This window comes from Lissotriton vulgaris, chromosome 9 (genome assembly GCF_964263255.1).
Source record: "Lissotriton vulgaris chromosome 9, aLisVul1.2, whole genome shotgun sequence".
Taxonomy (NCBI): Eukaryota; Metazoa; Chordata; class Amphibia; order Caudata; family Salamandridae; genus Lissotriton; species Lissotriton vulgaris.
The window spans coordinates 98,414,799-98,429,064 of NC_141697.1; the positions used below are offsets into that span (position 1 = coordinate 98,414,799).

General features: G+C 48.4%; 1 protein-coding gene across 1 annotated transcript in view; it reads left to right on the plus strand.

Moving 5' to 3' along the window:
• The window catches only part of EIF2S1 (eukaryotic translation initiation factor 2 subunit alpha), a 132,869-nt gene that overhangs the window by 53,414 nt on the left and 65,189 nt on the right, over positions 1-14,266 (plus strand). The window contains exon 4 of the mRNA XM_086937124.1: positions 6,460-6,611. Coding sequence (XP_086793250.1) covers positions 6,460-6,611 — 152 coding nt within the window. The remainder of the gene's footprint in view (positions 1-6,459; positions 6,612-14,266) is intronic.

A 14,266-nucleotide genomic window follows, 5' to 3' on the forward strand; every position in this document is an offset into this window, starting at 1 on the left:
CACCTAAAGACTGCAAGTTATGTCATACCTTTTCTACAAAAATGTTAAAAGACCGTGAGGGAAGGCTTTTGACTTGCCTGCAGAGGCTTAAGGACCAAGAAGACCACTTGTCCTCTGAGGAGAATAAGAGCTCATCAAGATACCCCTCAAAAAAGGCCCAGAGATGTCTCTCCAGGTCCTTCGCAGCAACCTCAAAAGAAGACCCACAAAAAGTCTTCAGAGGCTTCAAAAATTAAGAATTTGCCTGCCAGGGAGCCTCCTCCCCTTCAAAGTTCACAGAAACCAGCTTCAGACCCGCTGACTCCTCCACAGAGGGTGAAACACACTTTTAAAAGCCTTCCTCAGCCCCGTCGACTACCATCTTGTCGACGATCGTCTCGACGATGACAAGATCTCCTTATATAGCTGCTGGAGGGACTTCGCCGACAGCGACAGTTTCCACTATTTCAGTCTCGTCGGCATCCCTTCGTCGACGGCGTCTCCGTCGACGGCACGTACTCCACGACTCGCTCGACGACTAAGACGGCAGTTCACTCTTCGTCGACGATCCCGTCTGACGATTTTGGCGTAGACGAGAGTTCCTTCATCGGCGACGGTGCCCCTTGTAATCATCGATGATTCTTTGTCGTCGACACCTAAATCAAAGACAGGAAATACATATTTTCAGCAGAAATTCAGCAAGCCGAGGCTCACACCTTCCCTGACATCACCCACTAGGGTCCAACCTTTGCTTCCCTCATCTTTTGGACGAAGATGATGATTCTGACGAGGACAGTATGTTTCGGGCTGCAAGAAGTCCTTCTGAACTCCATGTTAAATATCAGGAGGACTCTGAGTATGAGGATCACGATGTGGATGAGCAGGCGTACTATCAAGACGAGAGCCATCATCAACAGCCACGGATGGTTTGTCTTCCTTCAGCCCTGGTCTCTGACCTGCAATTTATGATTTCAGACTACAAAAAGGGGTTCCCTACCTTTGCTCCGTCTCCTGCTCCAGTTCTCTCTCCACCTCAGATGGCGCAAATTCCACCTCCACCTCCCCCTGCCATTGAAGTGTCTGTGCCTCCTCCCCCCTCTTCGGATGAGGAGGAGGATGAGCCACAAGAAGAAGGGGAAATTCAGGATTCTCAGTCACATCCTGACGAATGGGACCACTGTTATCCCTCTTCCATCGTCGTCATTACCTCCTCAGGTAGACTCGCCTCCAGAAGATATAGGAGGATTCCATAATCTCCAGGAAAGAGCAGCACAACGTTTTCAACTTCCAATGCCTTCTAACCATCCAAACTGTTTCCTTTACGACTTCAAGGAACCTTTCATAAAATCTGTTCGATCTATGCCTATCATAGATTATGTCTGGGATCAATGCATCAAAATAATGCAAAATCCTTCTTTAATTCCTCCAGTCTTGCCAAGATTGGATAAAAAATGTAGAGCTCCTGACAACGCTCCGGCCTGCCTTATAGGCCATCCCAAACCGGATTCAGTGATTACTCCGGCAGCTCAACGCCCCACTTACAGCACCTCTGATAAAGAGGGCAGGCGCTTGGACAATATTGGAAAGCTTTTTTCTTCCATGTCGGCGTTAACTGTACAGGCGTCTAACTCATTGGCTACTGTTCTCCGTTTCATGAAAGTTACTGTGGTGGCAGGTACTTCAAAGAGCTGGGCTCACAAGTTTGAAACAAGCTCCCACTTTGTCTATGGCAGCTTGCTGACTTTTCTTTTTTTAGAAAAAGCCCCAAAGACTATATATTCTACTAATTCATTCCAGTCTCCGTTTCCTTTTTTCCTTTAATTTTTTTGTTTGCTTTCTTTGTTTTATTTCTCAGTGCCATGATTCATATGGATGATAGTTGTGCTCTATAAATGAATAAATAATTTTAAAAAACTGTGCAAACCTGCACCAAATTCGTGAATGGCACAAGGCAATTTCAGCCAGGCTCTCTGAAAACTGTAGATTTGAATTTGTAAATAGCTGTTAACTCACATGCCAAAAATACGCTGTGCCAACTTTAAAATGCTTACAGAGTGTTGTCTCGTCATAGCTATTAGGAGATACGGCCATTTCTTGAAGGATGGGAGGTTTTCAAGTCGATATGTGTACCTTGATGCAAAGCACTGAATGTCTAGTATTTGCAATATGAAAACAATTACTCAAGCAGAACTTATTGGTGCAGTCTGTACCTTCCAATTCTACGTACAGTCCACAGAAATTGGCAGTTGCATACCTCCCCCCTCGCTTTTCTACCGTAAAACATCACAGTCGCCATCACTGGTGAATCTTTAACAGTTTGGGAATACAATATGAAACACCTACGCTTTCCTTTGATGTAGTCAAAACTTTATATTTAAAGGGCCTGTTAATTGGTTTGATACTAATGTTAATAAAGAGTTGCAGGTAAGGCCTTCAAATGAAGTTCAAGATCTTTAGACCTTCTTTACACAATTTTCCCATTGTATACTAGTTTTTTTTAGGTCTCGCCTGTCGATGCGCATGCGCATCGAGCAAGCGAGACTATAGGGGCTCATCAACTCTTTATCTAACTGCAAGGAATCGTGGCGATTCCTTGCAGTGCCCGTGACTTTTAAGGTCAATGCGCATGCGCATTAAGCTTATGCGCATGCGCATTGACCTTAAAAGCGCGTGCGCGAGCACGTCCTTCTTTGTTTACCCGCTCCGCCCCCTCCCGCCGTGTCGCATTTCTCCTCCCCCTCCCCTCTCTTCCGTGTCACACCTCTCCCCTCTCCGCCCCCTCCCCGCTCCGCCCCCTCCCCTTCCCTCCGTGTCGCATTTCTCCTCCCCCCTCCCCTGTCTTCCGTCCGTCCGTCTTGTTTTCTAAGTAAGTTGGAGTCCTTGCCCACCCGTAACTCTGCAGCCTTTGTTTATGCCGCCTCCATTAAGTTATTGTATGTGTCTTAGACGTTCGACCCCTTTTTATGTTCCTAGGACGTTTTCTTCCTGATCACTACTGACCCTCCGTCTATACCGTTTCTCCGTGGAGGCAATTATTCTACCTTGAGTAAGTACGTGCCCCTGAAATTATATTTCATGATTCACCTCCATTGAACCTTTTGGAACGTGTCACTCACGCCTAGCCAACTTTGACGGCATATCACCGCTCCGGCCTTCGTTCCACCCAGATTTACGCACAACTACTCTTTCTGATTAACAAATAGACATTAGGCGCTATATTTTCGTTGCCGGATGTTATTGCATTTTTAGACATGTGAGCAGTCAACACTTTATCACGCACTTTACTCCACTTACGTCATATTTCACGATTTATTTGCTCACGTTGGCAACTGGTAAGATTAATAATGTTTTGGCATAACCTCTCCCCTCTCCGCCCCCTCCCCGCTCCGCCCCCTCCCCTTCCCTCCGTGTCGCATTTCTCCTCCCCCCTCCCCTGTCTTCCGTCCGTCCGTCTTGTTTTCTAAGTAAGTTGGAGTCCTTGCCCACCCGTAACTCTGCAGCCTTTGTTTATGCCGCCTCCATTAAGTTATTGTATGTGTCTTAGACGTTCGACCCCTTTTTATGTTCCTAGGACGTTTTCTTCCTGATCACTACTGACCCTCCGTCTATACCGTTTCTCCGTGGAGGCAATTATTCTACCTTGAGTAAGTACGTGCCCCTGAAATTATATTTCATGATTCACCTCCATTGAACCTTTTGGAACGTGTCACTCACGCCTAGCCAACTTTGACGGCATATCACCGCTCCGGCCTTCGTTCCACCCAGATTTACGCACAACTACTCTTTCTGATTAACAAATAGACATTAGGCGCTATATTTTCGTTGCCGGATGTTATTGCATTTTTAGACATGTGAGCAGTCAACACTTTATCACGCACTTTACTCCACTTACGTCATATTTCACGATTTATTTGCTCACGTTGGCAACTGGTAAGATTAATAATGTTTTGGCATAACCTCTCCCCTCTCCGCCCCCTCCCCGCTCCGCCCCCTCCCCTTCCCTCCGTGTCGCATTTCTCCTCCCCCTCCCCTGTCTTCCGTCCGTCTTGTTTTCTAAGTAAGTTGGAGTCCTTGCCCACCCGTAACTCTGCAGCCTTTGTTTATGCCGCCTCCATTAAGTTATTGTATGTGTCTTAGACGTTCGACCCCTTTTTATGTTCCTAGGACGTTGTCTTCCTGATCACTACTGACCCTCCGTCTATACCGTTTCTCCGTGGAGGCAACTGGTAAGATTAATAATGTTTTGGCATAATATTTTGCGCGCACTACACGCAATAATTCTTTTTCTTTAACAATCTTAGCACGTCCCGGCACATCAGCTTTCGCTACTAGTGATATCACACATAGCCCTATTGACTTTTCACGTTTTATACAGCTGAATGTATTCTCATCCCTTTGATTGATCTCCCTTTCAGATTCAACATTATTTTGTTTACCCACACATCTGGAGTGTCTTTTTCTACAATTACCTTGTCATTTCGTTTACTTGTTTTCTAATAGAGTATCTGCTGCATGTTGGCAGTTTGGTCCTTCCCGGTGTTTCAGTAAGTAAACAAATAGGACCTTTACGTGCAACGTTGGACCAGGGCCTACAGGTCAGTACTTCGGCCATCGTTGTTAAGAGCTAATGGTTTTGATCTGTAACTGCTCATTCATCCTTGGTTCTAGTGAAGTAAACTTCCCCCGAAGCCTTGAAGCATCCTCGTATTTGTAGCAAATGGGCATCTTGGGCAGGTGGTGATGAAGTGTGTGTTTTTGTTGTTGGTTTTTTTAAGACTTAGTTGGCAGGCATGGTTAAATTAAATCCATTTAGCCAGATTCGGCTGAGCGTGTACGTATGAGCCTTTGCTCAGGGGACGTGATCAGAGGTGCTAGGCACTAATCCTGCAGCCCACGCGTTTCTAAAATGTCAGTTCCGTAGGTGTTTCCGACAGCCCTCCCCGCGGCTCACAGCACGTAACTTTCCTTAAGGGATGTTGTTTATCTCGTGTTTTGTTTTCTTTTTATAGGGATATGTTTTTATGCATTTATGACAAGGTCTCGTGGCGGTGTCACCTCGCATCCCAAAATACCTACCCCCTCACCCTCAACCCCTCACCCTCACTCACCCTCACTCACCCTCAACCCCTCACTCACCCTCAACCCCTCACCCACCCTCAACCCCTCACCCTCAATCCCTCACCCTCACCCTCACTCACCCTCACTCACCCTCACCCACCCTCACCCACACTCACCCTCACCCACACTCACCCTCACCCACACTCACCCTCACCCTCACTCACCCTCACCCTCACTCACCCTCAACCCCTCACTCACCCTCAACCCCTCACTCACCCTCACTCACCCTCAACCCCTCACCTACCCTCACCCTCACCCTCACTCACCCTCAACCCCTCATCCTCACCCTCACTCACCCTCACCCTCACTCACCCTCAACACCTCACCCTCACTCACCCTCAACCCCTCACCCTCACTCACCCTCAACCCCTCACCCTCAACCCCTCACTCACCCTCACTCTCACTCATCCTCACTCACCCTCAACCCCTCACCCTCACTCACCCTCACTCACCCTCAACCCCTCACCCTCACTCACCCTCACCTTCACTCACCCTCAACCCCTCACCCTCACTCACCCTCACCTTCACTCACCCTCAACCCCTCACCCTCACTCACCCTCAACGCCTCACCCTCAATCACCCTCAACCCCTCACCCTCACCCACCCTCACTCACCCTCACCCTCACTCACACTCACCCCCACCCACCCTCAACCCCTCATCCTCACTCACCCTCAACCCCTCACCCTCACTCACCGTCAACCCCTCACCCTCACTCACCCCCACTCACCCTCAACCCCTCACCCTCAACCCCTCACCCTCACTCACCCTCACTCACCCTCAACCCCTCACCCACCCTCAACCCCTCACCCTCAACCCCTCACCCTCAATCCCTCACCCACACTCACCCACACTCACCCACACTCACCCACACTCACCCACACTCACCCACACTCACCCACACTCACCCACACTCACCTTCACCCTCACTCACCTTCAACCCCTCACCCTCACTCACCCCCACTCACCCTCAACCCCTCACCCTCCCTCACCCTCACTCACCCTCAACCCCTCACCCTCACTCACCCTCAACCCCTCACCCTCACTCAACCTCAACCCCTCACCCTCACTCACCCTCAACCCCTCACCCTCACTCACCCTCAACCCCTCACCCTCAATCCCTCACACTCACCCACACTCACCCACACTCACCCCCACTCACCCCCACTCACCCTCACTCACACTCACCCACCCTCACTCACCCTCACTCACCCTCACTCACCCTCACTCACCCTCACTCACCCTCACCCTCATGCTAAAGATTTACAAAAAAAACCATTAACAATTCTAAAAGCACTAACTCTAATGCTGCGAGACCTATTGCATTTCTAATGCTTGTTTTACCTTGTGTGCTTGACTTGTAGGTTTACAGCATCCTGCGCCATGTGGCTGAGGTCTTGGAGTACACCAAGGATGAGCAACTGGAGAGTCTGTTCCAGAGGACTGCCTGGGTCTTTGATGACAAGTACAAGAGGCCGGGATATGGAGCCTATGATGCATTTAAGCATGCAGTTGGGTAAGGGTACCATGCTTGCACTGTTGCGTGACCCTCAGGAAGAAAATGGTTCAAATTTTAAAAAAAAGACCCTATCCACATGGCCAGTAGTAGTTTGACTGCAGGGATCATTTTCAATTTTACCCTTCTGAAGTATGAAACCACTGTGTCTTCACTGACTGAATACAGGAAGTAACTTCAATGTTTGTGTTTTCTCATCTTCACTTTGAGTCCCTCTTCCAGCACAGGGAACTGTTGTTCTAGTGTATTGTGGGTTTTATGTCAGAGTAAATTAAAATATCTTTAGTGTATTTGAGCAGGTGTTCTGTCTCTAGGCCCATCTAATGCTTCCACAGGTGAATGAGGCACTCCAGTCGAACGATCCCTAATCAAATAATTTCTAAAACCCTACCCCATCTGGCCTCCTTCTCATACTGTGGTAATACACAGAATGGTTGGCAAGCTATTGGCCTCCTGGAAAAAGACCAGTAGTGCCTGCCTTAAATCACCCTACTGTTCTTACACCTCCGTACAAGTTCAGAACCTTTTTTTTTAGATCCCTTTAGCAGCCTGGTGTAGATGAGATGGACCCCTTCTCCCTTCCTTAATCTTCCTCCCAGATCTCCGTTCCATTTTTAGTAGGGAATGACACTTCTAAAAGAGAAAACGTTAGCAGTTTACACCTATTGTGGTAACTCTTCTTCCTTTGGTTTTGCTGGGGCACCAGTGTGGCATGGACTTAGTGAAAGAGTAATTAGTTCAGACTTAAGCACAGCTGTTCTCGGAAAGATTTAAATTTATCATACAGGAGATCTCCGTTCTAATCCTCATTTCGACAAGTGACCAAAAGAGCTTGAGATTCTCAGCAAATTGTCTCCCCATGCCTTCTATCGTGAATCTGTAGTTGTTAGACTGGAAAAAATACATTGTGCTGTCTAATGTCCGAATTATATTTTGCCAATATCCACGGCAATAGCACAGCTTTTTTAAAAACTTTCTTTCAACTAGTCTAGTACACCACCCCGCCGCACAACATTGTTCTCTGGGCACCACATTGTGTTTGAGGTGCTCCTGTTGCAATCAGATCTTGTCTGAAGAACGCTTCTCTGTTCAAAGAGTTAGAATCAGACTTGATCAAAAACCGAAAATAAAATCTATTCAACTGTATAAAATGTATCATTACTTTTTCATGTACGATTGAAATGATTAATTAATCAAGTCATGTTTAGATTTATTTCTAGTTATATTTACTCTTCTGTGGATTCTTTTTCTGATGTTTTATTACTTCCCTTACACAGGATCTAGAGTTCAGAGGCTATGAGTGACTTTTAACCCCTTGCATGCTGATGACGGCCCCCATCCGTCATGCACTACGGCGCTCGTGTGCTGATGACGGCTGGGGGCTGTCATAAACCCGCCCACTCGCGATTTTGCCACACAGGCGCAGAATCGCGGCAGCATGGAAGGAGTTAATGTCAGTATTTTATGATGTTTGTCAATATTGAACATTCTTTACCAATTGTAGAAGGTTGTAATGTGGTGAAATAAGTACCTAATATATAGTATTGGGTTACAGTTCTGAGCTGAATTTTGTAAACCTAGCCAGACAATCGTTTATGCAAAGTGGGTCAGTTAAATTATGCATTGCCTGACTTTCATGTAACACTTAAAAAATGTAGGTTCAAAATGGAAATTCTTGGAAGATGAGGACTACAGTTTAATAGGCTAGCCTTTCCACTTTTATGTAAAGAATATTTCTTAAATGTTTTTATATCACACTATTTTCCCTGCTTAATTTTGATCTTTTCTCAAATTGAGATCCAACAGGGAGTGTCTTGCCTTCTGCTCACCAGGGTGTTCGTGAAGTTGTGATGACTGATTTAGAGGGGTCCCACAACCACCTTTTGTACTGTTCTTTTACTCTATGGGAATGAAGGAGTTTTGGTGTGATGTTTTAAAATGGAGGTTTGACCGAAATTGGTCAAAAACAAGGTGGTCACTGTAGCTAGCCACAATGTACAATCAGTATTAAACATTTTAAAACTCTCTTCTTTTAATTGTATACATTTGCCATTTATAGGCACTTTCTTGGTAATGGATGCCTCAGTGTTTGCCATTCAGGTAGGATGGAGAAGTAGAGAGTGAACCTGTGTGAGAATCTTAAAGTGAGCACAATTTGGATATTGAATTTCCAAAACTGTCTCTTCTGAAAATGTAGTATGGTCTGTCCAGACCCAATTGTACTTAAGGGCTAGGGTTTATCCTTTCCAGTGCTGGAAAGTCAAAGATGCAGTGTGGGATTAAATGTTCATGGATTCTACTTATGCTATTCTGTTTTGTGTATGTATCCATTTCTTTTTTAATAATTATGCACAATATAAGGATCCTTTGGGATTCACTAGTTCAGCAGAAAAAAGGGGTATAAGAATATATCTTAACACTGAGCCACTCCTTGCATCCGTTATTGACCCCATAATGTAGTTCCAGTGTTATGGATACAACTATTCCTCTGGGCCTAGGATCTATTATTTTACATCTACTCTGTGTAGATATGGGTGTTGAAATATCCTAGTTTTATGAGGAAGGCATGTGACTATCTCTGAACTCAGTTTGGTCCACTTTTCAGATATACTCTTCTACTGTTGCTCTCCGGTTTTCTTTCCAGATCAAATGATAAATGTCCAATAAAACAGATGTGCGATGTGGCTTAGTTTTAAGCTCTGTGGTACCTAGATGGGCAGAATATCCCTACCCTGTCCCCTTATATCATGTTTTTTTACTAACTTCATGACAGGGGACTAAGTCCCCTAGTCCTGTAATTGCTGCCAGCAACATTTTTAGGTTTCGCCTGGGGCACGGAGCGTAAGCTCCGCCCCAGGAGAAATCTCTAGTCTTCAGTAAGGGACTCTTGAATACGCCCCTCTGTTCCATTGGCTAGCTCCATAAATGGAGGCTAGCCATTGGAACAGAGATCTGTCCGTCAAGGCCGGACCAGATTCAGGGGCGTTCCCGAGATTTTTTCCATGGGCGGAGTTTCGTTTTTTCCCGTTCCCTCCCCTTTCACTGAAAGTGATCTGTTTCTGGAGCTCGGGTCAGATGCACTGTCCATTCCCGCCCCCCTCCGTGTGCCTCCCCGCCCCCTCCCCCTCCCGCTGTCCGTGTGCTTTCCCGCCCCCCCCCCACCCCCTCCCGCTGTCCGTGTCCTCGTAGGTGCTTGTTAAGATTTATCGTTAAATGTTCATTTACATAATCATTCTTTCAATGGCTCAACCTATGTTTTGGTTTCCCACCTCAAGCGTCTCATGGCTGTCCCGGACGTCTTTGAGTGACAGTTGCCCTGGCCTATGAGCGTACTGAAAATCTCTGCACACACTAATCATGGAAAGGGAAGTGGCTGCTGGTCGGGGCTTGCGTGCGTCATGGGTTGCTGTTACAGCTTGTCGGCATTGAGGGTTGTTGCCTTTGAAATGATAAATCAACCTGTAAGGTTCATTGAAAAGAATTGTTCTGGATGAATATATCGGAAAATATGGCTTGTCCGGTACAAGTTTGGTTCGAAGGAAAGTAAATCAGGTTTAAAACTTTTAAGGCACCCCACAAGTTTGCACCCTTGCCCGCCACGCCCACACACTCACAGGAAGATAAACAAACTGCTTGTACAAATATGAGTGTACTCACAAAGTCACTAGTGTTTGTACATCTTTTAAACTGTTCTTTACAGGCAATGGCTGTGGGAAGGAAAGGGGGCCGGGAAATGACAATGGACGGGGGCACCTCGGCGGTGCAGTCAGTTCCTGCACATTTCCTCTCTTTCTGCTGCCGCGGGGAGGAGGAGGGGAGGGGGCGGGTGCGGCATCTGGGATGGGGCTGGCAAGTTTGCTGTTCTCTCGGAGCCCCGGTGTAGTGCCTAGGGTGCAGCAAAGGAGAGCAGCTTGCACGAGGCACCCTCCCTGGATATTGTCTCTGCCGGCAGAGAGCGGGAGCCTGGGCTGAGGGTCCCGGGAGATTGATCCACCCTGCGGGGCCCCCTGCCACCCCTGGGCTGGCGGGGATGCGGCATGTGTGGAAGCAGAGGCGGTAGATGCCGGGAGAAGGAGCGGCGGCGGCTCGGGGAGCTGTCACGGGGGGAGCAGCCTCCTCTCCCGCCTGGATTCCTTCCAGTTCTCCTGCTGACCTGTCTGTGGACTGAGCCGGTGTCACGAGGACACTTCCGGCTCCTGGAGCCGCCCGCGGTCGCAGGATGGAGCTCTCGCAGCTGCTAACCCTCACGAGATCCGAGGAGGTAAGGTTGGGAGGGGACCTCGCAGTGCATTGTGGGGCACTTCTTTGCCAGCCTCTCTGGTCTCAGAAATTGGACCACAGCCGGTTCCTCTGACACCTTAACGGGATCTATGGAGTTTAATCCACAAGACTCAAACCTGGGATGTGTACTTGTTTATGGAAATGTAAACTTTTGCTGTAAGACCCTTGCATCTCACTTTTGTGAGGCGAGGTGGCCTTATGTGTCGCTGAGAAATGTCTCCGGGGTCTGTAACTCTGAACAAGCAGCAGGACCTTGGAAGACCACTCACATGTCACGAGCTATAGTGAAATCCAGAATTTTCCCAACGCGTGAGTTGTCCTGGCCTTTCCTGTGAGTGACGCTGCCTCAACCCACCTGGCCTGTCAGAGGCAGTCGTCTAGTATCAGAAAATCCTTATGACAACCCCGAGAGATGTCGGCCACAGGTGTGATCAGTGCAGAAAGTTGAAATAGATATGACACACACATGGAGAGGATTCAATTCAATTCAGTTAATTTGTATAGCGCGCTACATACCCAGAGGGTCTCAAGGCGCTTGGAGAAGGGTGGGGAGTTACTTGTCGAATATCCATGTTTTAAGTTGCTTTCTGAATGCTAGGTGGTTCTGAGTGAGGCGAAGGTGGGTGGGAAGTGAGTTCCAGGTTTTAGCCGCCAGGTAGGAGAAGGATCTTCCTCCCATGGTGGATTTGTTGATGCGAGGTACAGCAGCAAGGGCTTGGTTGGAGGAGCGTAGCTGGCGGGGCGGGGTGTAGAAGGAAAGTCGTGTGTTGAGGCATTCGGGTCCAAGTTCGTAAAGTGCTTTGTGTGCGTGGGTTAGGAGGCGGAATGTTATCCTCTTATTGACGGGGAGCCAGTGGAGGTTTTTCAGGTGACCGGAAATGTGGTCGTTACGCGGGATGTCAAGTATGAGTCTGGCTGATGCGTTCTGGATGCGTTGGAGTTTTTTCTGGAGTTTTGCGGTGGTGCCGGCGTATAGGGTGTTTCCGTAGTCTAGGCGGCTTGTGACCAGTGCGTGGGTGACCGTTTTTCTAGTTTCGATGGGGATCCAGCGAAAAGTTTTTTTGAGCATGCGAAGAATGTTGAAGCACGATGATGAGACGGCGTTGACTTGTCTGGTCATCGAGAGCGAGGAGTCCAGGATGACGCCCAGGTTCCGTGCGTGGTCTGTCGGGATGGGAGCTTTTCCAAGGGACTCTGGCCACCAGGAGTCGTCCCAGGCAGAGGGGGAGGTTCCTAAGATAAGGACTTCTGTTTTGTCGGAATTCAGTTTCAGACGGCTGTGCTTCATCCAATCGGCCACTTCTTTCATTCCTTCATGTAGGTTTGTTTTGGCGGTGTTAGGGTCTTTCGTGAGTGAGAGGATCAGTTGAGTGTCATCAGCGTAGGAGATGATGTTGAGGTTGTGTTGGTGTGCGATGGCCGCGAGGGGGCTCATGTATACGTTGAAGAGGGTGGGACTGAGTGAGGATCCTTGTGGCACGCCGCAGATGACTTCAGTGGCCTCTGACTTGAATGGTGGAAGGCGGACTCTCTGAGTTCTTCCGGCAAGGAACGATGTGATCCATTCCAGTGCTTTTCCTTGGATTCCGATGTTTCTGAGGCGTTGTATTAAGGTGCTATGACAAACTGTGTCAAAGGCTGCGGAGAGGTCGAGGAGGATGAGGGCGACTGTGTCTCCATTGTCCAGTAGAGTTTGAATGTCGTCTGTTGCTGCGATGAGTGCGGTCTCAGTGCTGTGTTTGGCTCGGAAGCCAGATTGTGAGGAGTTGAGGGATTTGTTGGTTTCGAGGAAGGCGGCGAGCTGGTTGTTGACAGCTTTCTCGATTACTTTGGCCGGGAATGGAAGGAGCAAGATGGGGCGGTAGTTTTTGAGTTCGGTGGGGTCCGCTGTGGGTTTTTTCAGAAGGGCGCTTAGTTCGGCGTGTTTCCAGCTTTCCGGGAAGGTGGCGGAGTTAAGGGAGCAGTTGATGACGTCTCGGAGGTGTGGTGCAATGATGTAATCAGCTTTGTTGAAGATGTGGTGAGGGCATGGGTCAGTGGGGGATCCTGAGTGGATGGAGTTCATCAGGCGGATGGTGTCCTCAGTGGAGATTGGGTTCCAGTCATTAAGGATGTTCAAGGGAGGTGAAGGTACGGCGGAAGGTTGGGTGGGTTGGTCTCCGGGTTGGTTGTCGAAGCTGTTGTGGATGTCTGCAATTTTGTCGTGGAAGAACGAAGCTAGGGAGTCGCAGAGGGCTTGAGAGTGAGTGATGTCGTTAGAGTTGGCAGCGGGGTTGGTAAACTCTTTGACAATGTTGAATAATTCCTTGCTGTTGTGGACGTTGTTGTCGAGTCGATCTTTGAAGGCGGCTTTCTTGGCAGTCCGGATCAGTTGGTGGTGTATGCGAGTGGAGTTTTTGAAGGCGTCCCTGGTACTGGTGTTTGGGTCTTTTTTCCATGCCTTCTCAAGGGAGCGATGGAGTTTCTTGGATTTCTTAAGATCGTCGTTGAACCAGGGGGCGTTTTTGTTGCCTAGTTTGATTTGACCTTTTCTCAGTGGTGCTAGGTTGTCGGCGCTGTTGGTTAGCCATTGAGTGAGGTTAATGGCTGCTTGGTTAGGGTTCGAAGAGTGGGCAGGGGGGTTTTGAAGAAGCGATGAGGAGATCTGGTCGATGGTGATTTTGTTCCAGTTTCTTCGCATAGTAGGTTTGAGGATGGTTGTGGGTTGTGGTCTTTTTGTAGAAAAAGTGAACGCAGCTGTGGTCCGTCCAATGGAGAGCAGTGGTGTGACTGAAGGAGATATGTTTGCTGGAGGTGAAGATAGGGTCGAGTGTGTGACCTGCGTCGTGAGTGGGGGTATTAACAAGTTGTTTGAGTCCGAGGTTGGCGAGATTGTCCAGAAGGGTGGTGGTGTTGCTGTCGTTGTTTTTTTCCAAGTGAAAGTTGAGGTCTCCCAATAGAATGTATTCCTCGGAGGGGAGGGCGTGTAGGGGGATAAAGTCAGTGATGTCTTCACTGAATTGTGCTCGGGGTCCTGGTGGCCTGTAGAGGAGGGTGCCTCTGAGAGTGGTCTTGGGGTCAGTGTGGATCTGGAAGTGAAGGTGTTAGGCGCTAGCGAGGTTGACGTCTGAGCTGGTTGAGATGCGGATGGAGTTCTTATGGACGATAGCGATGCCTCCTCCTGTTTGCTTGGTGCGGTCTTTCCGGATGATCTTGTAGCCTTCCGGGATGGCAATGGTGATGTCTGGGGCTGAGGAGGCGTTCATCCATGTTTCTGTTAGGAAGGCGACGTCCGGGGAGATGGTGTCTAGTAGATTCCAAAGGTCGATGGCGTGTCTGTGGACCGAGCGGGTGTTGAGCAGGATGCATTTTAGGTGGTTGGTGTCAGGTCTCGG